Source organism: Etheostoma spectabile, chromosome 3 (genome assembly GCF_008692095.1).
Source record: "Etheostoma spectabile isolate EspeVRDwgs_2016 chromosome 3, UIUC_Espe_1.0, whole genome shotgun sequence".
Taxonomy (NCBI): domain Eukaryota; kingdom Metazoa; phylum Chordata; class Actinopteri; order Perciformes; family Percidae; genus Etheostoma; species Etheostoma spectabile.
This window is the reverse complement of record NC_045735.1, coordinates 15,183,885-15,210,288: the sequence shown is the minus strand read 5'-3', so window position 1 is coordinate 15,210,288 and position 26,404 is coordinate 15,183,885. Positions and strand designations below refer to the sequence as shown.

Genomic DNA, 26,404 nt, shown 5'->3' with positions numbered 1-26,404 from the left:
AGGACCAGGTAACCGTAGTCCTCAGATATCAGCCGGATTTTAAAATGCCAACACAAAGGAAGCCCAAGGCAACGGATATCCGGCCTTAATGAGTTAAATCTTCTGGCAGCAACGGAACAATCGCAGAAGTAGAACGTCAAGGATACAGACTACCACTTTGCAGACCTTTTCCTCATGATTTCACCTGCAAATCTTGGCTTGGCACTGTGCAGGATAATTCAGTTTACCTCCCAGTGTTCTACATAGTGCTACACAGGTCTAGCTTTGGACTCTTCCTGTGAGGGAACAGGGAACAAAGTGTTAAGGATGCAGAATTGAGTTGCCGAGTACTGCCTGGAGGAGAGATAAATTAATCCTGAAACAGTGGCGCGGCGGAGAGAATAAAGACAGCATGGTGCAAGAAACAGATCATTAAGACCTCTGCAGCACATGTTTATAACGTTTATCAAATACAGCCAAGTGAAAAATACAAAAACAAGGACAGAATATTTAAATTCAACATGGATTTATTTGTTTCCATTTTTGACAATTAAACAGCCCCACCGTTTGTTTGGGAGTGATTTATCACAACTCAGATGCTGGACTTATTCAAGCTCACAGGCCGCTAATGGATGCACAGCGGCTTCTTTGTTCGGTTTTAAAGGCTTTAGGGGGGAGAAAGCCCTTCATTGGGGAAAAAAGGCAGGAAAAGTAGGATGACACATTCGTCCTTTCAGCTTTTGTTATCTCAGGCTCTTCTTTCAGCAGGCTCATTGAGGACTAGGCAGCGATGTCAGGCTGGTCCCTATCATCCTGTCATATCTGGGAGCCTCACATTTCACAGTCAGAAAGATTGTTTTGTTAGTTCAAATTAGTTCAAAGAGAATCATTAAAATTAGTTGAATTAACCTGGGTTTTTAGAGTTAGACATTTATGTGCCAGGGAGTTGGTTCTCAGTTTTTGATGGATTAACAGAGGAAATAGAACATTTATAACTCTCGGCAGCCCTCTTACACTAATTACAAAGGTCCTGGTTAGTGGGAATAATAAAAAATGGAGTTGGAGCAGGTAAAGGATGGGCTTGATGGGCTCATTTCCACCGATGATGACAGTTATTCTTCAGAGCTACATCGTGTCTGGCTGAATACTTACGGGTCTCTTCGGATCATCTCAGCCTCTAAGCCTAATTTGCTAATGACGGGAGAGCTGAGAAACAATAAATGTCATCGCTCCGCTGCAATTTATCCCCGTCTGCAATTATGCTCCTTATCACACTGTATTAACTAAAGCAAGGAAACACCATATAAAGTAATTACTCTGAGTGAGATGTTAGAGAGATGGTAACTGATAGTAGTTTTGTTAAATACAGTTGGAAAAAGGCATTATCTGATTGTGAAGCTGCAGCCCCGCTTCTCACCCTCTAACCCTTACATTTCACTCGTTCATTAGCCACTTCACCTCAACAAGCATGACTCCGATGAGTTTTACATTGTCTGGTGTGTGGCCCATTTACCATCCAGTCATCGATTGCTTGAAAATGTAGTCAATGTAAGAAATATGAGTCCTTCCTGTAGGACTCATCCTTTTCCCAAAGATATTACTGAAAGAATGTACCCATTCAGAGCCATTTGTGCAACTCTTGCATTTTATCATATCTGCTTTTTTTCTCCATTATTTTGCCTGTATTCACTGAGGTGATAGACCTGAATTAACCACCTGCACCAGCCACGTGCAGTAATTGGTTTGGGTTTGTTTTTCCTTTAACTTTTCTTATGGTGAGCCCACAGAGAGGTTTTTTTTCCGCTCCCCCTCTGTTCCTGTTTTTCATTTACCAGACGTCATCACCTACATCCCTCCATCTTCATCTTCATCCAGTCTCTCTCTCTAGCCTCTATTCTTCCAGTCCGCCAGTGACGACATTCCCACATCAGGCATAGGCAGGCATAGGCAGTCACAGCTGCGTTCGCAGGAAGTCTTGCACCCCCTCCATGGCCCCAGCCTCAATGCTCCATGCACTCACAAACATGACACTGAACACACAGTCTATGATTGATGAGGTAACAACCAGGCTTTGAGCTAGAAAATAGCATTGTTTTACTGGATGAATTCAATACTCTGTCTAGTTTTGCTATTTCTTTTCAGCTTTAGTTTTTATACACAGTGCCGCTACCTTACCAGCATATTTCTTCCTGTTTCTGATTAGTTTTTATTATTGGTGTTGGCAATATGCAGACACTGTTGTACGTCACCAGGTAGTTAGTGTGTTGCAAACTGCTGCTCAAATTTACATCTTCATGGAAGCAGAAAATAGAAAACATGAGTGTTTATATTTTTGTTCTTAGGCTGGATGATTATGACTATGACAACAATAAGAACACATGCAATTACATTTGAATAATGTTTACCAAAATCACATGCTCCATGTGTTTACCTCAGTACCTAATGGAATTTGTTTTGTATTATTTGTGTATGACTTTCTTTCTCATATTGACTGTTGCGTTAACAGTGGATGTAGCTCTAAACACACGGGTTACTTAGATTTGGGTTGTGCATCATTTTGATTATCAACCCATGAACCTTTTAAGTGCCCTGTGGAGTTGTCCTGTATATAAACAAAAGAGATGTTAATATTCAGTCATTCTCATCCAAAACATATTCTATAAACTTAAGTCTAGCAAATATGTTGAATCCCTCCTCATAAAATACTTGAGAAGCCAATTTTGTTTTAATATTTGAAATAGTGTATTGTTTACACCCCTGGTTTCTAGCTTGCAGTCATACTGACTGCCTTCAGCAGAAAGTGACAGGAATACATATCGTGCACGTGCATACAAAACAATATAAACTCATAAAATAGCTCCAACTCCAGTGCTCCATTGCACTACTAGTGGTAAAAAAAACTCCACCTCCTTAAAGTTTAAGGACATGCTTTGTAAAAGCTGTGGTTGCAACTTTGCCATTTGGCCATATTTTTATCATTTTTATCCTTCATCATAGACTGCCCAATTTCCAGACTGATCTCATGAAATGGTGTGTGTAGACAAGTCAATCCGTATGCCATTAGTGGTGTGTTATCAAGACGCATACTTGCTTTTTAGTGTGTATGCCAACACCGATTGTTCTCCATTGACTTACATTTCCTTGCAATTGCATGTGAATTTTCGCCGTAGCGAGTAGTATGAAAGGGCTTTAACGCAGGAGACCAGGGAGAGAGTCCCGTGTGTCACGTTTCCTTAACTCAACAGTTGCTTTCTTCTTTTGTTAAAGTCAACCCCGTTCTTCTTTTCCTCTTACCTAACTGGTTCTTCTTTTCCTAAACTGAACCGTAGCTTCAATAACATGTTCTTCTCACAATAACACAGCAAGTGGCGAGTATGTGGCGTGTACACGCGGACAGCTCAGAATGCGTACAGATAACACGGCACTGGGCTTAGGAAGTAGAAACGGTTTTGTGTGGCAGGGCACCTTTAAGATAACCTAAGATCTATGCTTCCACCCTAAAGCAATGGTGATGAAGGGAAGTTCAATTGTGATGCTCAAAGCATTCAGTATATACATTTAAATACAAATGTTTATTTATAACATTAAGTAGACTGTGTGCCAATTACACACCAAAAACCTCGGTCTGTATGCCTTCGATCTTCATCGAGTCCTTGTCGATGTATCTTGTGCTGCTCTCCCAGTAACGGTTTCCTGTAACTCCAGTTCCACATTTGGCTGCGACAGCAAGCTTCTGCACATCTGCACGCTGACAAAGTGAAACCTCAGAAAAACAAACCATGCTGATTGTTCATGTTTCCTATGAACTTTGTGGTCACCTTTTTTATCACGGTGTTGTTCCCCTCGTCTTCCCTTACTGCTGTCACTGTCTGCAACCATGGCAACAGCCAAAGACTTTCCAGGGCCTACAACAGGTAAATATCCCACTAGACAATCATTGCAAGCCAGATTTACAGTGTGATGCTGGATCTGGACCTGGGTCAAGACACATCACAGCCTCCACCCAGCATGAGCCAAACCATCACCATGCATGGATGCTCACTCTGCTGACGCCAGCCGCTTTTCTCCAGCCATGTCACAGGCTGCATAAGTTATCACACAATATGTTTCTGATTTGGTTTGCCTCCGCACAATGAAATAGACTGCTCTATCTGAGTGGCGCAGGGCTGGAGATTGTATCTGTGCCAGTGTGTAAATTTTCAATTTTAGATCAAGATATTGCACAGAAATGGAAGGGAACATCCAAAGTTCTTTGCGAGCTCTTTATCTTTCACAGATCACATGAAAAATATTTCTACTAGCCATTTTGTTCTGGGTACATTCAGGTTTTGATCTATGTGCGTAGCATGTGGTTGCAGCAATTTAGTTTGATATTGTATTCATTTAGTGATAATAATATATATATATATATATATATATATATATATATATATATATATATACACGGTATAAGGTTTAAAACGTATGGTTGTGTCTCTGCCAGACTGAATGGAAGCAGGAGAGAAACAAGATTCCCAGTTCCGGTCCATGTTAGCTTGAAGCCCGTCTTGCATTGCCACACATTACTCCTAGATGCTGCTATGCTGACGGTTATAAAAGCCCGTGCTCTTGTGGAGCTCTGTACCCAGCTGACGGTCTCCTTTTCTGGGCTTAACGTCACTGCCACAGCCGCTAATAAGACTGCAACCTCACATCCGTCTGTACCCGGGGTCCAGTCGCTGTCTGTTGGCTACGCCCGCTGAACAGAAGCAGGGGAACAATTTTGGCAAGGGGGGGGAGATTGTCGGTACTACTACTTCCAGACGTGTTATACAGCTTCTCCACACACTGTACAGTAAGAACATTACACTTTATGGTTGCTTGCCAGTTTGTAAGAAAGTGGGAATTATCTTACTGTCCAACATATCATAACCTTGGTAGCGTTAGCTAGCAAAACTAAACTTCAACATAATATAACGTTACGTACATTGCAAAGCGACCTGCAGAGAACACTGGGTCCCAATCCAACAATTCAGGCTATACAGGTTGTTTTGCCAAAGTTAAATTGCATGTATGACAAAGTCAAACTTTTCTGGCATATATCATGGATCCAGCATTATTATGAATCATACATAACTTCTAGGCAAGACCCACCCTATGATGCAGCTCAATTGGTTGGGGTTAGGCATTGACCTTGAGTGGTTAAGGTCAGGTTAGCCGACTGGTCAGGGGATAGGACCTGAATAAATCAGGTTATGTTACCCTGTGTGAGCATCGACGCCTGGCCAATAGTAGTGTGTGAATGCTATTGAATGCGTGGGTTCCATAATGAAGCATGGATCCTACATTAGCAGTTAGCATGTATTAGCATGGCGGCGTTAGTAGCAGTCAGGATCACAACACCGGCTATGTCTAAATTTGTCTAAAACGCAGGGTTTGTATATCTGGCAACCTGGCCCGGCTGTCAAACTGGGCAGATCAAAACACAAACAGACATTCCGTCATGGAACGGAAATTTCAAAAGGAGAAAATACTGGCATTAGCATTGTTGTCTGAAAACATACTATTTCAGCTTAACATGTTTCCTTAATATCTGACAAAATCAGACAAAATATGGCAAATGGAATCATTGATGTCCTGTCTGCTGCTGAAATGTCTGTAGTTTCCTTTTGTGACAGTGTGCATAGCTTCTTCAATGTAATCTTAATGTTTTAAAGAAAGTTGCTCTAATTTTTGCAACCGTCTTGATTTCAAATGTTGCCTCTCTGCAGTTTGTTCCAGGATTGACATACAAGTAATCATTGCATTTACATCTGAATCAAACAAGCTGAAAACTCTGGTTTAAATACTCATTTTGTCACACTTTAAGATAAATGCATGCGTATTACGATGTGTTGAGAAGCCACATTCAGCTGCAGTGCAGCAAGAGCAGTTCCGCTTGATTCCTGAGAGCAGTGTGCATCAGCCGAGTGGGATATGAAAATTGCTTATGCCCCTTGTTGACAGCGGAGGCACCCGCACAGATCATTATATCCATCAACATGCAACCAAAATTAAGTTAATTCAACTGTTGTACCGAAACAGTTATTGCTTCAAAGTGAAGTGCCTGCTTGTGAGTCCTTGATAAAACAATCGTGGTGGTTCTATCCTGCATGGAGTTAAACAAACTGCATGTTTTCACAATGCCATCTCTTTTTGTTTTTAATGCCCCACACTGGGTGCAGGAATATGAGGGTTGCATTTCATAAACAGAGGAGTATACCGAACATTGTAGGTACATCTCCGCCGTCATTTCCCAGGGTCACTTTGCAAAACTGAGCACAAGCCATAGCCATTCATCAGCTTGAGATAATGAGAGCACACAAGGTGCACAGTAAAGACACAGCCACTAACAGTTTATTACAGGACAGACACAAAGGCATGCTCCTGCCTGGGAAACCTTCAGCTCGCTCCCTGCCCGAAGGACGCCTCATGTTAAATAATACTTGTTTTAAAAAACCTGGTCCTCGGCAGCAGAATGTGGCAGTGAGCAAGGGAAAACACAACAGATAGCATGTGTAGAGGCTTTGGGCAAAAAAACTTAAATATCACTCAGCGCTACACCTTAGTTTTCTCTGTGGCTAATTCCACATTTTTGAATTGTGCAGAGAATTGTGGTATTTCCTAAGAGTACATCCTTTATACCTCCATTCAAGCACTTCAAAGCAGCGATGTCAGGTTGCTCCAACAATGACAGGAGCTCATTTGGGACTGTTGGGCTTTGTTTGTGTGAGTTAAAATGTTAAAGCTACATCTGGATTGGTTCACCTTGCTTGCAGGAGTAAATATATATTTATATGTATACTTATATATATTCATTGCTTTTTAATAAAGGTCTAAATTGGACTGCACAATATGAGGAAAATTTTGGATATGCGATAAAATGGAATATTGCGCTAATAATATCACTTGCACTTGATAAATAAACAGATATTAGAGGGTACTCAGTTCTGCCATTCTGCTGCTGTCAGTATTCTGCTAACATACAACTAATTGCTTGTTGAATTTAAAACTTATAAAAGGAAATAATTTTTAACATTATTTTATTCAACAAGTTGATTGTTGAATTCTATTTAAAAGGCACCATTTAAAAAAGGACAGTGATATTTTGAAGTGCAGTTTTCTCCTGATTTGTATCTAACACAAAGTGTCTTTCGCGATGTGTTTATAGCGCCTGTTGATAAAAAAACTATATATTGTGCAGCCCTAGGTCTAAACCTGCAGTAGACAGCGGCGAAACACTTTGCAGGTGTTAATGTTGTCGCTCCACTTATCCCTCCATTTCTCTCTGTCTGTGTCTGTGTCAGATCCTAATGCTCTAGGACAACATGGACCTGACCACGCTTTAATCGGCGGAGTCGTAGCAGTCGTGGTCTTCATCACCTTGTGTATGATCATAGTTCTTGGACGATATCTGGCCAGACATAAAGGTAAAAGAGGTCACTGGAGCTCCCGTGAATAACAGTTTTTCTTGCTTGGGGTAAATGTAGAAACAGCCGGGGGGGTAACTGGCGGTTTGGCTCTGTGTGTCTACAGGGACGTACCTAACACACGAGGCCAAAGGAGCAGAGGACGCCCCAGACGCAGACACAGCCATCATCAACGCTGAGGGCAACCATGTTCACGCAGAGGAAAAGAAAGAATACTTCATTTAGACCAATGTTACTCTTTTCCTTTTTTTGTTTCATGACAATTTATGACAGCAGATTTGAAGCTGCCTCGGCATCACAACATGTGCTGTTTTACTTTTATTATTCTTTTGTCTTCTCCAGAAAGCTCATGCTTGGATATGCTTGTTTTCAAAGCATTCGCTGACAATTCTCCTTTTGTAACCAATGTAAACCATGTACAATTGGATTATTTTGGTTTCAGTTTTACGGTGCCTAAAATGCTGTTTCTTTTTCTGCATTTCTTTCATTTCTTGCATTTCTTTCATCGCTTTCATTACTTTTTTTCCTCTACCATCTTATTGTACTGTACCTGTTATTCAACTTTTTGCAGATTTGTTTGAATTAATTCTGATGCTTCAACTGAAGTCAAGTCTTAGCTTTTCAAAGTGTTTTGCTTTAAGAGCGGAATATGTAAAATACATCAATTTTATCAAACCAACCAGATTAAATAGTGGTTTTGGATGTTTCCTGGAGCTTACCCCCCCCCCCCCACAGCCATACTGTATACATAAAAAAAAAGTCATAAAACTGACTCGACACTTTGACAAAACAAAACATAACTGAAGCACAATCTGTGTGATTGTCTCGATGAAATCAACTCCCTCTCAGCACTGTCTGTATATTTCTGCATTGATTTCCGTTCAGTGTTTGCTCACACTGTTGATTTGTACCAACAGAGAACATGTTAGAAAATTAAAAGCACAAAGTCTGAGGACTAACACGGAGGGAAAACACATCAACTGTTTCTTGTCTCAGGATTCAATATGAGTCTAGATGGAGAGATGGTGTCAGACACGTGATGAAGATTTCAGTACACTTGCAGTTAACGTTATGGATGAGGAACTTTCATTTTGGTTAAAGATTTGATGTAAGGTCCAAATTGAGTGAGTGGAACCTTCCAAAAGGGGTTCATTAGTTATGTTGAATTTTATTGAACAACTATGCTCAATGTGTGGATATTGCTGTAAAATACTTTGCTAACGTGAATATTGGTGAACACTACTGTTGAATCTTGGGATCCCTGACATATTACAATCTGTATATTAGAATATACATTATTTAATGTGTTCCACAAGTCTTATATTTGATTTCCATGTATCTAACAAGAGGTTGTTTTGCCAGGCGGCATGTAAATATTGTGTAAGTATTCAATTTTAGTCAAAGATAAAGCACTGGTTTCAGCTTTTCATTTCAGGTCTTATCTGTTCCATTTACTTTGATGAGATCCTTTTCACATTTTTGAAGGTTTTTTCAAACAGGGATTCTAATAAATTGCTTAAAATGTAAAAAAAAAAAGAAAAAAAGAAAACTGGTCCAAATATATGTATTTATTATTATGATTGATTGACATTTATTATATAATACTATATTGATTGATATTATTGCTGTTATTACTAAAGTAGTGGTCTGACATTAACCTATCCATTTTTTAATTCTGTAACTTATCATAAAACAATACAAGGATCACCATTATGGCCTTTGAGTTTGCTGCAAACAGTACTAATGACATGTTGAGGCATCGGTGAATCAGACATGCCCTCGCTGTATATAGTCACTGTATCAAAGACATTAAACCACATTGCCAATGCTCATACATGTTATTTTGTTAGTTCAGTATGATGCTATAAATAACTCATTTTGTACAAAGTTTTAATCGCTGTAATTAATTTGCTTTTTATGGGGGATGTGTAAGGTTTGCTTTTTTCTCAGTATTGAATATTCATTTTTCAACTTTGCCACTGTAAAAAAAAGAAAAGAAAAAGAGAGACTAAGTGCGGATTAAAATATGAACAACTCAAAAACTGCCATTTTGTTGTGACTAGGTTTGTACTTTGAAATGCAGTCAAGGTAATGCTTTTAGCTCGTGAATTAAGGCACCATTACCCACAATCACAATATCAGTCTGCATCTCGACACTTATACAAAAGGCAGCATATTGATGGACAGCGCAATGACCAAAGCTGCACGTCATTGTTATTCCATGCAACTGTTGAGTATTACTTAGCCTTTAGTATTAATAATATATGCAAAGTGTTGAAGAATTAAAAAAACATGAAGCTCCTCAGGAAGATTGGCAGAGGCTCCCAGCACCGCTCATGATTTGTGCGTTAATACAGGGTGACAAAAGGAAGACTTGAGTCTCCCTGAAATCCTCCCCGTCTCACTGGAGCCCAGCTCGATGCGCTTGAAGAGGCGTCATGGAACTACCCGCAGATGTCAACGCAGAAGGCCGGTGCCCTTGTTTTCAATAAAAACTTGAGAGGGGAAGTAGGCTGGGAGAGGAAAACTGGAGGCAAACCACTTTGTGATTTGACTTTATGGTCCGGGTGTTCGGATGCAGCTGATTGCTTTCATTTGAGGTGAAATGATAACACTTAAGATGAAACTTTAGTGATCGCTCAGGGGAAATTCGATCATTGAAGTAGCAAATAGTAGCATCTAACAGGAAAAAAGACAAATGTCCTAAATGTGCTAAAGAGATGACAAATAAGAAAAACGAAAGAAACCATAAAATAGACTGGACACAATTGTGGAATTCAAATATATGCAGGTCTTATCCTTTATACAGAAAACAAGTATGGATCACTGATGGATTGGTACAGATAGGCCTACTGGCATTCCTAGTCTACCTAATTACTGTAAATAAGGATGCTGCAGGAGTACTATGTGCTATTAATGGGGATTAGTATGCTTAGAAATGCAGTCTATGCAACATAAAATAGAAGTGTGCTCATAAAAGGGCCGTGAATATATGAGAGACATATGGGAAGATTCAAAATCACAGTATTCCAAAAAACATGGTGAGCAAATGTGCATTATATCCACAGGGCCATATGTATGGACATAAAGTGTAATAGTCTGGATACAAGCCTTGTAAAACCTAAACATTTGACTAAAGCAAATGTTGATTATAGTATCTACCATTTAACAGTAATCTGGATACTACACGTACAATAAACCTTACCAATTTAGAATAAAAAAGAAAGCACCTTTTATGGTCCATTATTGCTGCTTCAGTGACACTGATGGATTTTTTTTTAAATTTGAGGATGGATATAATAGCCTTGTGCAGATGACTGAGCTCATATGAAATATCTTGACATCCTTAAAGGGAGATCTGGTTCCAGGACACGGGCCCCGTGTCATTATGATCCTCTATTCTTCAGCTCCCATTGACCTTGAGCATAATGTTGCTTCCCCAGCAGACTAATGTTGCCATTATCAACACACTGGCCGGCCAGCCATCTGCCTGCTCCACACAACACTCCCCCCCCCCCCCCCCCCCCACCCTTCCCTCTCACAGAGATGCATCCCAATGCTCACTTTATAATCATTACCAGCAAAATCCCAGCCAGTTCAAATAAACATCAGCTCCCACTATTCCACTCCTTGGCGTTAAAACCTAAGTGCTTCGTTAAGCTATGTAAATTGAGATAGACTGTCTTGAATAATGTCTGGCAGATAATGCTAAAAATCCATCATAATTTAGTAATTGGATATAGAGGAGGGCAACATTCATGTGCAATCATAAATAGTGAGTTGGAAAATAGATTTTCTTTTTACCCTTGAAATGTGAGAACCATACCCTGGGCAATGTAAGAATCACAGCATGACCTCTGAGGAGGCCTTGTAAGTCTTACTAAACTGAAGAAACTGATCCCCACTGTATCCTGTAGGCATGGTCCATATCAGTCCTCCAGCTCACAATAAGCTCTTATCATAGCAGAACAGACGCTCAGTCTCTGACCAAATCCTTCAGTGACAAATTGATATCTTAAATGAAAAAAAAACATTATTACACTTTATCACATTAGTATTACAGCACAATTCTGATTTAGCAATGTTGAACATTAATTCTATAGCCCATAGTCCTTGCAGTTGTATCTCCAGTCCTGTACAATTAAATATTGAGACTGGGTGTAGTATGAAGATTCTAGTAGAAATGTTGTGTATTTTATAGTAACTTGGGCCAGACTGTCATAATCACAGTTTTTCTGTTTCATCCCACAGTTTTGCTGTAGATTAGTGACAACTGAAAGAGCCATTGCAAGACGTCCCATAAAAAGCCCTCCAACCTTGACACAAATAATGGTCCTTCTTAAAGATTAACAGCATGTGGTTTTGTGCAGAAATAACAGTAATTCCACTTGTTTTCACTATCTGAGCATGTAAATTGCCATGTGTAATTCACTAGGCGACTTGCTGAGGAAGAAAAAGGATAAAAGGCGTTTTTAAAGATGGCGTGGGATTGCAAGGCAAATGCAGTTTGCTAAACATAAGCTAAGAGGAACTGTTTGTCCTCTGGATCATGCTTTTAATTACAGGTATTAGCACAGGTGTAAATCTCAGGGGGTTAAAAATATCATCAAAACATCCTGTGCATTGTAAATACACAACATTAAGAGCATTTTTGTATTCCAAAAACTGCTTTTAATGTTTAGAAAACATTTTTAGTCCCCCCCCCCCCCCCCCCCCCCGCCTCGGTGGTTTGGTCCACTGCCTGCTTTACACATAAGTCCGGCAGCCGTGAACTGACATTAGGGATAATATTGGAGATCTACAGTTGTGTGGAACCGGGAAATGCTGATGTCACCATGTCACAGGCAAAGGAGACAGAAAGAACTGAGGAACAGGGAGACCAGGGAAAGTCTGATGTAGAGTCTCAGGTAAGGACCAGGGAGACCAGGGACAGTCTGATTTAGAGTCTTAGGTAAGGACCAGGGAGACCAGAGACAGTCTGGTGAGTCTCAGGTAACAACCAAGGAGACCAGGGACAGTCAGGTGAGTCTCAGGTAAGGAACAGGGAGACCAGGGACAGTCAGGTGAGTCTCAGGTAAGGACCAGGGAGACCTGTTAAAGTCAGGTGAGTCTCAGGTAAGGACCAGGGAGACCAGGGACAGTCAGGTGTAGAGTCTCAGGTAAGGACCAGGGAGACTAGGGACAGTCAGGTGAGTCTCAGTTAAGGATCAGGGAGACCAGGGACAGTCAGGTGAGTCTCAGGTAAGGAACAGGGAGACCAGGGACAGTCAAGTGAGTCTCAGGTAAGGACCAAGGAGACCAGTTCCAGTCAGGTGAGTCTCAGTTAAGGACCAGGGAGACCAGGGACAGTCAGGTGAGTCTCAGGTAAGGAACAGGGAGACCAGGGACAGTCAGGTGAGTCTCAGGTAAGGACCAGGGAGACCAGTTCCAGTTAGGTGAGTCTCAGGTAAGGACCAGGGAGACCAGGGACAGTCAGGTGAGTCTCAGGTAAGGAACAGGGAGACCAGGGACAGTCAGGTGAGTCTCAGGTAAGGACCAGGGAGACCAGGGACAGTCAGGTGAGTCTCAAGTAAGGACCAGGGAGACCAGGGACAGTCAGGTGAGTCACAGGTAAGGACCAGGGAGACCTGTTAAAGTCAGGTGAGTCTCAGGTAAGGACCAGGGAGACCAGGGACAGTCAGGTGAGTCTCAGTTAAGGACCAGGGAGACCAGGGACAGTCAGGTGAGTCTCAGGTAAGGAACAGGGAGACCAGGGACAGTCAGGTGAGTCTCAGGTAAGGACCAGGGAGACCAGGGACAGTCAGGTGAGTCTCAAGTAAGGACCAGGGAGACTAGGGACAGTCAGGTGAGTCTCAGGTAACTACCAGTGGGACCTGGGACAGTCAGGTGAGTCTCAGGTAAGGACCAGGGAGACCAGGGATAATCAGGTGTAGAGTCTCAGGTAAGGACCAGGGAGACCAGGGACACTCAGGTGAGTCTCAGGTAAGGACCAGGGAGACCAGGGACAGTCAGGTAAGTCTCAGGTAAGGACCAGGGAGACCTGGGACAGTCAGGTGAGTCTCAGGTAACGACCAGTGGGACCTGGGACAGTCAGGTGAGTCTCAGGTAAGGACCAGGGAGACCAGGGATAATCAGGTGTAGAGTCTCAGGTAAGGACCAGGGAGACCAGGGACATTCAGGTGAGTCTCAGGTAAGGACCAGGGAGACCTGGGACAGTTAGGTGAGTCTCACGTAAGGACCAGGGAGACCAGGGACAGTCAGGTAACTCTCAGGTAAGGACCAGGGAGACCTGGGACAGTCAGGTGAGTCTCAGGTAAGGACCAGGGAGACCAGGGACAGTCAGGTAAGTCTCAGCTAAGGACCAGGGAGACCCGGGACAGTCAGGTGAGTCTCAGGTAAGGACCAGGGAGACCAGGGACAGTCAGGTGAGTCTCAGGTAAGGAACAGGGAGACCAGGGACAGTCAGGTGAGTCTCAGGTAAGGACCAGGGAGACCAGGGACAGTCAGGTGAGTCTCAGGTAAGTGTGTTGAGCTCAGTTCATATTTCTGGAGGTGTGTTGTTGTCAGGGTGAGCAGATGATCTTGGCTCACTAGTTTACATTGTGATCAGCTAATTTAACAAGAGTACAAAAGAATTGTATTTATTTTATATGGGGACACTGTTTCAAAATAAGTCATATTATATTTTAAGGTATTTTTGTGGCTGGATTGTAAACTTAAAAATAAACAAATGATTTTTAAAGAAGAATATTTGGGTCAATATAGTCAGCATTTTAACTGAAGGCCAATGGTGCAGTCTCCACGCTCCACTAATGACAGTATTAAGTCTTTCCTCTGTGAACACACATCCTCCACAACTATAATTGTGGTTGTATTATTTGTGTACCCTTCAAAAATTGCTCTTCAGAAATTTTGTATTTGTTGTCCCCCCCAACTTTTAGATGAGATTTACGCCCATGGGTATTAGTGACACTGTGAAGGACCCCAATAATTCATCCAAAGCTTATGTCATCACTGTATTTTTTGTCAAGAATAATCAAAACATTCCCAACTGGAAAGAAAACCTATCCAGCCATGTTCTTTTTATTCCATTAAAGATTGTGTCATCTTTCATATTGCCTGCCAGGCAGGACAAATATTTTGGAAGAGTTTACGTGTAATCATTGCTCTGCACCCAAAGGTGAGGTGCAAAGAGCAGTGGAAGATGAAATTCACAATTTTTCAATATCCTCCTTTTCATTTTCAGAACTTTGTGTTGGGAGTGTGTTATCATTGCCCTTAGAAACCCGGGGTTGCCTTGTTTGTGTAAATGGTTTTGTCTTTGATTGACAGCTCATTCTAATGGGGCAGTGGGTAGAATAATAATGCTATGTTGACAACACTGGTGCTACCTTTGAAAAGAGTCATTGCAGAATAAATCTCATCATGGTAATGCCAACTGGCATTGCAGGTGCACTCCTTGAACATCAGGGAATTGTCAAAATACCCACAGCTTGATCAGCTGAATGTTTTCTTACTTTTATATACACTCACCAGCCACTTTATTGGGTACACCTTGCTTGTTCCAGGTCGGCCCCCCTTTGGCCTTCAGAACAGCCTTAATTCTTAATGGCATAGATTCAACAAGTTGCTGGTGCTGCTCATGTTCAAGAAACCAGTTTGAGATGATGAGAGCTTTGTGCCATGCTGCATTATGCTGCTGAAAGTAGAGGGAGGGGTCACTGGATATTTTTTTCAGGTCATTCTCTGTAAACCCTAGAGATGGTTGTGTGTGTGTGTAGTAGATCAGCAGTATCTGAAATACTCAAACCAGACCATCCAACACTAACAATGATGCTACATTCAAAGTCCCATGAATCACCGTTATTCTCCGTTCTGATGCTCGGTTTGAACTTCAGCAGATCGTCTTGACCATTTCTACCTGCCCTAAATGCATTGAGTTTCTGTCATGTGATTGCCTTACACGATATTTGCGTTAACTAACAATTAGCCTATATCGACAATGTTTCACTTCGAGATTGCTCCGGTGCTGCAGAACATTCCGCTGGATGTTCCTCATTTTCGGCTGGTAGTCCGTCCCCTTCCACGTACTTTGTGTTGGCGTTCTAACCTCTGGTGGATTTCTGAGGACTGTGGTTACCTGGTCCTCAGATCTCTGCAGGGTAAATCCAGACAGCTAGCTAGACTATCTGTCCAATCAGAAGCTCTTTCCCGGTGATGCTGAGCGTCACTGAGCAGCCTCCAACTGAGCCTGAAGACGTAGATGTGACGTGAGCAACCTGTCTGGAAGTCTTCTGGTAGCTGTGCAAGAGAAATCTCAATAATTCCCAATCAGCAGAGACGGAGAGGTAGGTATATGTTAGGAGACAACATACAGACACAGGCTAATTACTGCTGACTAACATGCTAGTTAACATTAATAATTAAACCTAAACAGCTGATGTAAGTCCAAACTGTCTGCAACCTTACCCTGTACTATACAGGGATTTGTCGAGAATGCAACAGTAAGTTGCGTGGTTATGACACAATCGTTAGCCTGTTTTTATAAAAACATCTATGGAGTCATAATGTGAGATACAAGGTAACGGAGCCAGTTATACATTGTTGCGTTGTTTTAGAAATAATCAACGGACAAAAAGAGTCTTTAAACATTTCAGACGTAAAGTTATTCACGGTCAAAGTTAGGTTAAAATGAATGGCGGTCAATAGGATGCTAGTGGCGGGTGAGTGCTTTGTAGCATTAAAATGGCGCCATAGAGAGGAGAGGCTTACCCCTTGTAACTAACAGCTGAACAGGTGTACCTGTAAAAGGGGCTGTTGAGTCTATGTTCAAAACAGCACATTTCAATTCTTTACATTGTTTAGCTACTAAAGCTGAGCCTTCTGTAGCCCAGTGGGACTCATAGCTGCAACATTCACACACCATCTGTATCAGAGCGCTGTAGGATCATTTCAAGAGATGTGTTTTACCTAATCATATTTGATGAGATTAAACAGATCACTCACACTTCCACTTGAGACAGGGCCGAGTGGAAGTTAGAAGGAGTCAAATGATCTGGAACAAAGAACATGAGCTTGTGTATCCCCTTGGATGCATCACCATGCCATTAGTCAGATGAATGTGTACAGTCAGATACAATTCCCTTGTTTGCTGCATGAGGGCTTCCACTTTGTGAGGCAGCGGCTCCGCTCTCTGAATCAGGCCACATGCAGGCCCGTGGATTGATGACTGAAACAGGGCTACCCACTGTATTTTAAACTCATTCATCCACACTGACTCACATTCTCTGTGGTGCATCTTGAAATAGCCTGCCCTGGGATTGTCTGTCTACCATTTGATTTATTCTATATTGTATTTTTAGATCTAATTAAAACAAACTTTTGTATATTGTTTGGCTGAATTTTGAATTGCGCAGGCCCAGGAGAGTACATAAAGGGGAGCCTTATCTTGGCTCTCTTGGGGGGGGGGGGGGTACCTGTGGCATAAGGTATGCAATAAATAGAGCGCCATCTGTTTGGATTTGAGCACTTGAGATTCTTCCAAGTAACTCACCAGAGACTTAATTAAAGTTTGAATATTAGTGAGTGGGAGAATAATGTTCCTCCAATAAAATGACAGTTATAGGGACTCTTAACATAAGTTTGATTTGAACAGATTTTCTTCATATTTTCTCTAGATCGAAAAAGACAGTGCTGCCCTTTTATTAAAGTATGGATCTTTAAGGACTGTCATAACACATTATTGCTACAAAATTGTTTCTCTGAAAATCGAAAAAACTTCGTTACACTTTGTGCTGGAGGAGCAGGGAACAGCTTCCCGAGGATGTACAGGGTTGCTGGCTCCTTCAGCTAAGTCTTTTAAAAATTGATTAGATAAATTCTGGTCAACAAAGAATATCCTGTATCATTATAAAGCTGACTTGTGACTATTTGGGAAATTATTGTTATTTTATTCTTATATATATTGTGGTAATTTGTTGTTGTGTTGTTTGTTGTGGTTGGAGAGTTTGGTGTGAAGGATTCATATATTGTACCAGAAAATGTTGAATACATTTTCAATAAATAGAATTTCAATTTTAGCTGTGGCGTTTTCATAGGGCGTTAAATCTAATAAAGTTCTGTAAGCTTTTTTAGATTCTAGTTTCCATTCCTCCCAGGTGGGTTAGCCATTTCCAGCTAATGATGATGTCCATAGTCTCCTGGATCACTGACTACCTGACAGACAGACCACAGTTCGTCCGCCTGGACCGTGTTCTGTCTGATGTGGTGGTGAGTGGGACGGGGGCCCCACAGGGGACTGTGCTGTCTCCTTTTCTGTTCACCTTATACACCTCAGACTTCCAGTACAACTCAGAGTCATGTCACCTACAGAAGTTTTCTGATGACTCTGCAGTTGTTGGGTGTATAAGGGATGGACAGGAGGGGGAGTACAGGGCACTGGTGGGTGACTTTGTGGAGTGGTCTGGTAAGAACCACCTGCTGCTGAACGTGGATAAGACCAGAGAGGTGGTGATCGACTTCAGGAGGAAGGGAATGGCTCCGCAGCCCCTATGCATTCTGGGAAGTGACGTGGACATGGTGGAGGATTACAGATACCTGGGTGTCAACATCGACAGCAGGCTGAACTGGAAGGTCAACAGCACTGCTGTTTACAAGAAGGGGATGAGCAGACTCTATTTCCTGAGGAAGCTGAGATCCTTCAACGTGTGCAGCAGGATGTTGGAGACCTTCTACCAGTCTGTTGTGGCCAGTGCTCTGTTCTCCCTCCGTCATCTGCTGGGCAGCAGCATCGGAGCCAGCGATACAAACAGACTGAACAAACTGATCAGGAAGGCTGGCTCCGTGATCGGCTGCAAACAGGACACATTTGAAGCTGTGGTGGAGGAGGTCGCTGAACAAACTGTTATCTATCATGGATAACCCTGACCACCCTCTCCACCCCACACTGGTCCAACAGAGGAGCAGCTTCTCAAAGAGGCTCCGACAGTTTAAATGCCGCACGGACCGCTACAGGAAATCATTCCTACCTCAGACAATAAAACTCTTCAACACGTCATCCCTGGGGGTAGATGAGACTCTGAGACACACAATACTACAATAAGGGCAACCGGCACGACTGGGTCATATTTACAAAAGCTGCACATTTTTGTTTTGTTTTTTCCCATCTTGTATATACTTAAATATTTGTTCTTACATTCTTATATTTTATTCTTATATTTTGTTATTATAATTATAATTATTTCATGTATATTGTATGTATGTATATTTTGTGTGCTGCTGTAACACTGTAATTTCCCATTTTTTTGGGATCAATAAATATCTATCTATCTATCTATCTATCTATCTATGTACGTTCACACAGCAAATAACGTCCTGAACGTGGAAAAAGACGTGCTAGCGGCTAAATGGATGATTAGCTAGTTAATGAATGCCAGTATATTTTTGGGAAAGATGGAGTTCCACAAGCTCGTTGTTATTGAGTTGGAAACCTTAGTGTCTCCAAGAGGTAACTGTTCTTCAAACATTCCTAACTCTTCATTCATGTTCATTCATTCCGAACATTGCTTTATTACTGTAAAGCATTATTATTACTTTATTACAACAACTGGATGGTGTCCAAACACTGTTGAGGAAAGGAATAAAAATAAAAATAAAACAATTATAACTACACATTTAATAAACATAATATTCTTTCACCCATGTATTCTATTATAGAAATTACATTTTCAAATAACAAACACCCTCCAATGCTAACAGAATAATAATGTGTAAACAGTGTATTGACAAACTGCTGTGTCTGCATGACGCCAGCTGTCTGGATGTGGGCGGACATCAGGCGCTGGCATCAGTCTCATTATCACCAAGGTCCCCCCCCCCACCCCCCACCCCTCCGCTGGATATTTCTTTTTTTTTCAGTACTTATAGGCATGGCATAGGACCACATTAGGTTAACTTGCCCCTGGTTTAAAATAGCGTCAGTAGCACAACATATGCTTTGGCATGTATGCATTATATATATATATATATATATATATATATATATATATATATATATATAATATATATTGTTTGCACTGTACTTTTATCTATTGCATCTACAATCACTTATACATATACCTTGCATGTGCACAACTCATCTTGCAAGTGATATATGTGTTTATTGCTTTAAAAATTCCCTATTGATTGTATTTTACATCAAATATTCTATTATTAAGTCAAGATTTTTCAAGTTTAACAAAATAGCACAAGAATATCCTCAACCGTAAACACAACTCACCCACAACCGGTCGCTCTGTGAGTAGTGGATGATTCTCAGAGGGCTCAAAATTGAAGGCACACAGTGGCTTGAAGCAGAAAGACTCCACTTGTCGTTTCTTCAAAAATACACTTATGGTTGTTTTTTTAGATTAGTTTGGGGGCTTTTCCCCTTTATTTTTAGTGACAGTGGATAGACACGGAAGGTCGTAGAGGTGGGGGGGGGGTGACATGCAGCAAAAGGCCACCGGTCGGATTCAAACCCTGGGCCGCTGCAAAGGACTACACTCTTACTGGGTGACAAAATGCACCAACGGTTAGTTAAGGAATGTAGCTGTACACGTTAGTTTCTCTTATTCACATGATGCAATTCTGGCAGGGCATAGTTAACCGTCAATTTTACATATTTGATTTCAAACATGAAAATATCCTCAATATGAATCTCTATTTGTATTATAGCACGTGGCAAAGTTAACCATACGTGAGAATTGGCCATTGATTTATAGGGTTGTAGCTGGTAAAGAGTGCATAGAAAAGGAGAGGGAAGGACCAGTGGGATTGCTAAAGCTCGACTACTTCCAGAGCAGCGTGCCAGCGGTCTTTATGATGCCAGCCAGTCAGTGGGATGCTGAGCCTCAGGGATTACTCCAGATAGACAGCTCCGTAAGACAACTGATTAAATAGTAGTGAGAAGAGTGAAAATGTTTAATTCAGCCACAGTTAGCATTCATGGGATGGACTGCCCTACAAGGGTTCACCTTGAGGGGTCATCAGGGGAGAAGGTCCAGAATCCCAAAGAGCTGCCAGGCCAAGTTTCCACTTAGCACTTGGAAACACAACTGATTGTGATTTTAATTGCTTTGATTATCAAGTTTACTCTGGCTGAAATGAAATGGTAATGCATCACATAGCGAAGGAACGGACTGATATGGAGTTCTGTTGTGCAGCTCTTGTGACATTGTGATAAATTTAACAGCAAAATCAATTCTGAACTTCAAGGGGTGGATATAAATGAATACGTTCCTTATTAATTCAATCCACTGCATGAATTACAGTTGACTTTAATATGTGTGCATGTTTTTTGGCATCTTACAAAAATAAAGTGAAGAATTTTGCACAAGATTGCCGGCGTTAGGAGGTTATGTTAAATTATAAATATAATTATCTGCTTATGTGACTACATGTATTATATCAGTGTTTTCAACCAATGCTCCAAAATAAAAACTTGTGGAGGAGTAAAGAGTACAAATGTTACATCTAGAAAGATATGGGTATGATTAATGCTTGTCCAGGAGTTTGTACAGTTTGAACTGTGGATTGTTTCTCTGATTTGCAACCAGCTCAAAGAAGAATAAATACTGTTCACGTCAGCTACAGAACACGCTGGGATCAAGCCACTGTGGTGCACATCTTTTATCAGGACTGGGAAGATTTCTAAGCCTTAGTTTTGGAAATTCAAATTGTCAAAACCTTCTGTTCAGAGTTTGCAGCTTCAAGTAATTCCAAACAGTACTGTTTATATTAGCTCGGCTGTGTGAAAGAGCACCGGCTATAGAGACATGATGAAACCGCTGTGTTGAAATACATCACCATGACGTTGAAAACTAATTCAATTATATGCATCGGCAGTTCAATAGACCTACAGAATTGGGTTATTGTCTGAAATGATGAAAAAAAAAGAAAAATACCAGTAAATCATGTGTAAATGAAGTTTAATGTAAAAATGATTTTCACCAACCAAGAGTTGCCAAAATGGGCCTCAAGAACAAGGGATATGATTTCTGCAGTCAAGCTATTTATTCTGCACCAACTACAAATCCTATTTACTATGCATCTTAAAAGATATTCCTATAGTGGAGAATACTGCAGTGGTAACACTTCCTTTTAAAGTAATAATTTAAAAGATTAGAATTTCAATAAATGTTTATTAAGTCTCTATGTATTGCAAAATGAGCTAACATAATGGCGACTGAGCCTATGGCCCACTGATGAAAGCCCTTACATTTGCAGTATTCCAGTACAAACTGGGTCAGTGGCGACATTCCCAGAAAAAAATCACAAGCGGCGCAGTGTCAGCGACACGTTGTCTATAACCCAGCCAGAAAGAAAAGAGTGATGATTACAGATGATGAAAGAAGTGAAAGTGAAAACCAAAACCACACCTGGAAATACGGCCAAACAAAGCAGAGATCTCCGGGATGTAACTTTAATCCCCCTAGTCATTCATAGCAGCATACAAACCTGTGTTTAATTCATCAAATTGTCCATAGCACACTATAATGTAATTGAAAGTATATATATATATGGGCATTTCATGTGTTTTTTTAATGTACAACATTTGCCAGCAATTCTCACTTATCCTGTGAACACATATTTTATATTATTAATTGTATTTGACTGTAATGTCATTTATTATGTTTTAACAGCAGCCTCCACTTATGACTGTCCACAGGAATGTTATAGTTTTTTTTTACAATACATTAATAAACAGTTCAATCTGCTACGTAATGTGTTATAACTTATAAGCCATAATTTAAATGTTTGTAAAATGCTTATAAATGCTAAATAGGAGTACTACAGCAGCATGGTGGCTCAATAGTTAGCACTGCAGCCTCCCAGCAAGAAGGTTGAGGGTTTGAATCCAGGTCGATCCGGGCCTTTCTGTGTGGAGTTTGTATGTTCTCCCCATGTTTGCGCTGGTTCCTCACCATCAAAAAAACATGTACTAGGTTCTCCAGTCAGGGCCCTTGATCAAGGTTCTGGCTCAGATCTGGAGTTGGTCCCCGGGCGCTGGGATTGGCTGCCCTCTACTCCCTTGAGGGAGGGGTTGAAGAATGAACTTTGCTACATATGTATGTGTATGTGACAATTAAGTACCTTTATCTTTAAATTAGAGTGTTTCCAATGTGATGTACTGTAGGGAAAACAACAGAAAAGGTCTAAACCATACATGTAGATTGCATAGATTGCTGCCTTTGATCATAAAACGAACTACGCAGCGTGCCCTGTTCTAGAGGAGGAAACAAACCAAAAATGTACAGCATTTTGCTTATTATGCTGTATAGGTTGGCTCATTGAATCAAGGATACATGTTTGAGTTTTGATCAATAGGCACTGCATCAAACATGGGGTGTGAATATTGTAAAGTCAATACGGATGATGAGTTTCATGATGAAAACCAGGAGATTCCAGAAATGTTGTCAGTAGGATACAGGTTGATTGATTTAAAAGCTGACTCAGATGTGTTTTTTTTCCTCAATCCGTTCACGACTCAGTTCCTCAATGTCACCCTGGTTATTTAACAAGCAGTAAAAGTATGCAATGGTCTCACCAAGAGTTGTAGCCATTTAAGTACGCTCCCATTGCCCGCTTTCATTTATTGTAAAAATATGAATCTGTCACATAACAATTAAATGCTGTGAGGCAGCAAAGTGGAAGGAAATTAATACCACCATTGTCCCAACCTTGACTACCTTGTCCCTGCAGATTAGGGCTAGAGGAAAGGGCAAAGCACCCTCGAGATTTCCAAATACTCCAAGCATAACCATTATCTGCTGAGCCATCGTATTGACATGTAGCCCAAACTCATAGTGCCTAGGTAGGATAATCATCATACAGTAGGTGGCCTCTGTATATTTCTATTACAATGATTGTTCTTAACATACACCTCTGGTGCAACCCAGACACATTATCAGTGACGTGTCCTGGGTTCTTTGGGTGTTTGGGGTCTCACTACCTCATACACCCTCACCCATGTGACCCAGCCAGGGTTGATCAGGCCCTGGCTTGTGTCTGAGTAGCTTGTACGATCCCCGGATCACCCCACTTGATCCACAGCTTTTTGGAGGCATCTGTGATGTTGTTGACGTCTTTTGTGATGTGCAGTCCCTTCACTCCAAGCATCTCGAGGGTCTTGATGAGTGACTGGTTGACGAATCCTCTGCACCCGACCTCGATGGGATTGCACCGGGTCCTCCACCCCTTGCTCGGGCATCCGCCTGCCAGCTCCTCGTACTTGGCCCTCTTCCTCCATCCGGTCTTCCCAGGGAGCAGTTAACTCCAGCAGGACCACTTGCCTTGTTATTTCTGACACCAGGACAATGTCTGGCCAAACAATCAGTGTTGTCCAATATATCTAGTCTGTAATATAAAGGTTTTGTATTCCAGAAATTAAAGAAAATAATGACTCAGGTTGGAGTTCTGGCTCTCAGCTGTTTGTATGTATAATGCTTTGTATCTGTTTTGGCTATACACTGTAGAACTCGTGGCCCTTTCAGGGTTTCACCCGGGAAATTGCATTGTGAATGTGTTGAGCCACCCATCCATCCTGATCTTGCACTAGATGAGCCTGAATAATACAACCTAAAATAGTCACATTTGTTATGTGAAATTGTGCCTCTGTCTTTCCCTGAAGGTTAATGTTTTATTTCATACATGCGTCACTGTATACCTCTTATGGAATGCACTGTGTGTCCATCAAGAAACTGGATGGATGGCGAATCCAGAAGCTGGCGGTCAGTTACAGTAACAAAGAAGAAAATCTCGCTGATTAGGAGTGGTCTACACTTGACCTGTTGTGGTCTATAGACCAGAGGTAGTGTTAAGGATTTGCACCACTGCTGTAGCTGCACTACAGGTCAATAACACTGCTCTATTGCCTAAGATCAGTAGACAATGGAGTAAAAAGTAATAGAATCAACATGGTTACATCTGGCAGATACAAATCCACAATGCCCCTCTCCTGGAGGGAGCAGGTGGCTATAAAGGGATGTTAAAAACTAAAGGTGACCGTTCCTTTGAAGCGGTGGCCCCGACTCTGTGGAACGCCCTTCCTATAGTCTTACGTTCTGCAGTCTCTCTTCTATTTCCATTGGGATTTCAGTTCTTTTTGCTTACTTGTTTTCTGTTGGATCCTCCTGTATTTTGATAAATGTTACCGCTTTGTGACTTTGTCTGTAAAAGGTGCTATATCAAATACACTTATTATTATTATTGCTATTTTGCACTTATACCTCAAGACACATATTCATCATGGCTTCAGTTAGAATGGCAGTCATTTTTGGCAATGTCAGGATCATCTGCTGGAACATCCCGAGTGCTGCTCATCAGTTCACTTACCCAAGGAATGGAGGACATTCTCATTGTGCACCAGTAGGCAAACGAGCACTACAAGGTTTTCTAGTGAGCCATAAGTCAAACATTCCTCGACTAATTTCCTTGGAATTGGCACTTTGGCATCTTCAAGTAAATCTTATGGGTTGTGTAGTCTGTCTCCTGTTGTACAGTCATGGCAGAAAGAAACCAGAGAGAAAAGCAATGATGCATTTTGAAAGTCATGTGCATGGAATGAGTCAAAGGAACAATGTGGAATAGAAACAATTCTGTCGTTATTATATAGAGCCTTTACAACTGATTCCTTACAAACGTTGGCAAGTCACACTCCATTGGTCATTAATTATTCAGAGCTATTATGAAATGATGTAAATCATTCCTTCAATCATGGCAGGTGATGTTTAAATGTAGAAAAGACGTATTCTTTGTGATTCCTGTCAGTTCATTTGATGATGGCAGAGAAACTGATTGACAAATATATTTTTAATCCAGTAATGCATACTATAGTATATACAACTATTAATTAATTCATAATTTGATTCATTTGTGTGTGCTTCATGAACCTTTAATGCTTGTGTTTGATATACATTTGGTTAATATTTGATATTTAAGGAATTCCATGAAATATTGAGTAGATGTTCTGTTTCCCCACCACCACGCTACAGCGATGAACATGTAGATACCTGCACAATTTCTTTATTAACAGAAAAGCCAGTTTAAGATGCATTAACCCTGCTTATTTAGAGGAGGGAAGACTGTTAGCCATACACACTACATTCATGATTAAGGCATCAACTGATGGATTTAGCTCCGAGACCTTACTGTAAAAATGCTAACTGAGAAAAGGATCTTGGACCCAGAAACAAAGGATCATGGGTTGTAAGAGGCTGCCCATCCTAATTTAGAGTTAAAATCCTGGTCGTGGATGCACCTTCTCCACAACCAAACTGAAGAAGTACGTCAGAGGTCTGACTGAGTGAGTATCTGCTCTCTGAGGGCGAAACAAGATTATTCTTTTTAAATCATAGTATTCATATTTGATGATTTGAAACGCGTGCAATTTTTAAACCAAATGATTGTTGCACTTTTGCTTAATTTCAAGGTCTTTGGGGTATTAGGTTCAAAAACATTAACATCCAGAAAACCCAGTTAAAGCTAAGGAGGCCTTGTTTCCAACTTTGATTTTATGATGCTGCCATCTGCTGGCCAATGTTAGCCAGAGTGAATTCAACCCAAGGCCGTGACTACTGGACTAGCCTTGTCTCATGTGTGTGGGGGGGATCTCCAGTCCTCATATAACTGGATGCTGAGCAGGTCCCACAGACCTGAAAAGAACCATCTGCTGATTTATAGTAGTTTATTCATGACATTAGGCCTTTGGGCAACATACTCCTTTTTATTGTATTCTATATATATTAATGTGTGTATGTATGTGTTAGATAAATAGTGTTGTAGATGTTAGGGCTGCTCGATTATGGAAAGAAATATAATCACGATTATTTTGGTCAATATTGAAATCACGATAATTTAACACGATTACTCGTTGACTTCTGGAAAGATGTTGCAATTATTGAGCTTAAACTGTGGAGAAAATTAAATGAATCAACAGT

At 41.1% G+C, this 26,404-nt stretch overlaps 1 protein-coding gene and 1 long non-coding RNA gene across 4 annotated transcripts in view; both read left to right on the top strand.

Annotated features, from left to right (window-relative positions):
- Nucleotides 1-9,472, top strand: part of LOC116672388 (cell adhesion molecule 2) — a 179,066-nt gene extending 169,594 nt beyond the window's left edge. For 2 of the 3 annotated variants that reach the window (XM_032504224.1, XM_032504210.1), the window contains 3 exons: nucleotides 3,867-3,893; nucleotides 7,305-7,427; nucleotides 7,534-9,472. In XM_032504224.1, the coding sequence (XP_032360115.1) occupies nucleotides 3,867-3,893; nucleotides 7,305-7,427; nucleotides 7,534-7,652 (269 nt within the window). In that variant the 3' untranslated portion in view covers nucleotides 7,653-9,472. The remainder of the gene's footprint in view (nucleotides 1-3,866; nucleotides 3,894-7,304; nucleotides 7,428-7,533) is intronic. The other variant, XM_032504215.1, reaches the window with a different exon arrangement.
- LOC116672554 (uncharacterized) lies at nucleotides 4,580-7,004 on the top strand. Its single transcript, XR_004327587.1, has 2 exons — nucleotides 4,580-4,895; nucleotides 4,967-7,004. It is a non-coding gene; the product is annotated as an uncharacterized LOC116672554 (long non-coding RNA).
- Nucleotides 9,473-26,404: the final 16,932 nt, after the last annotated feature.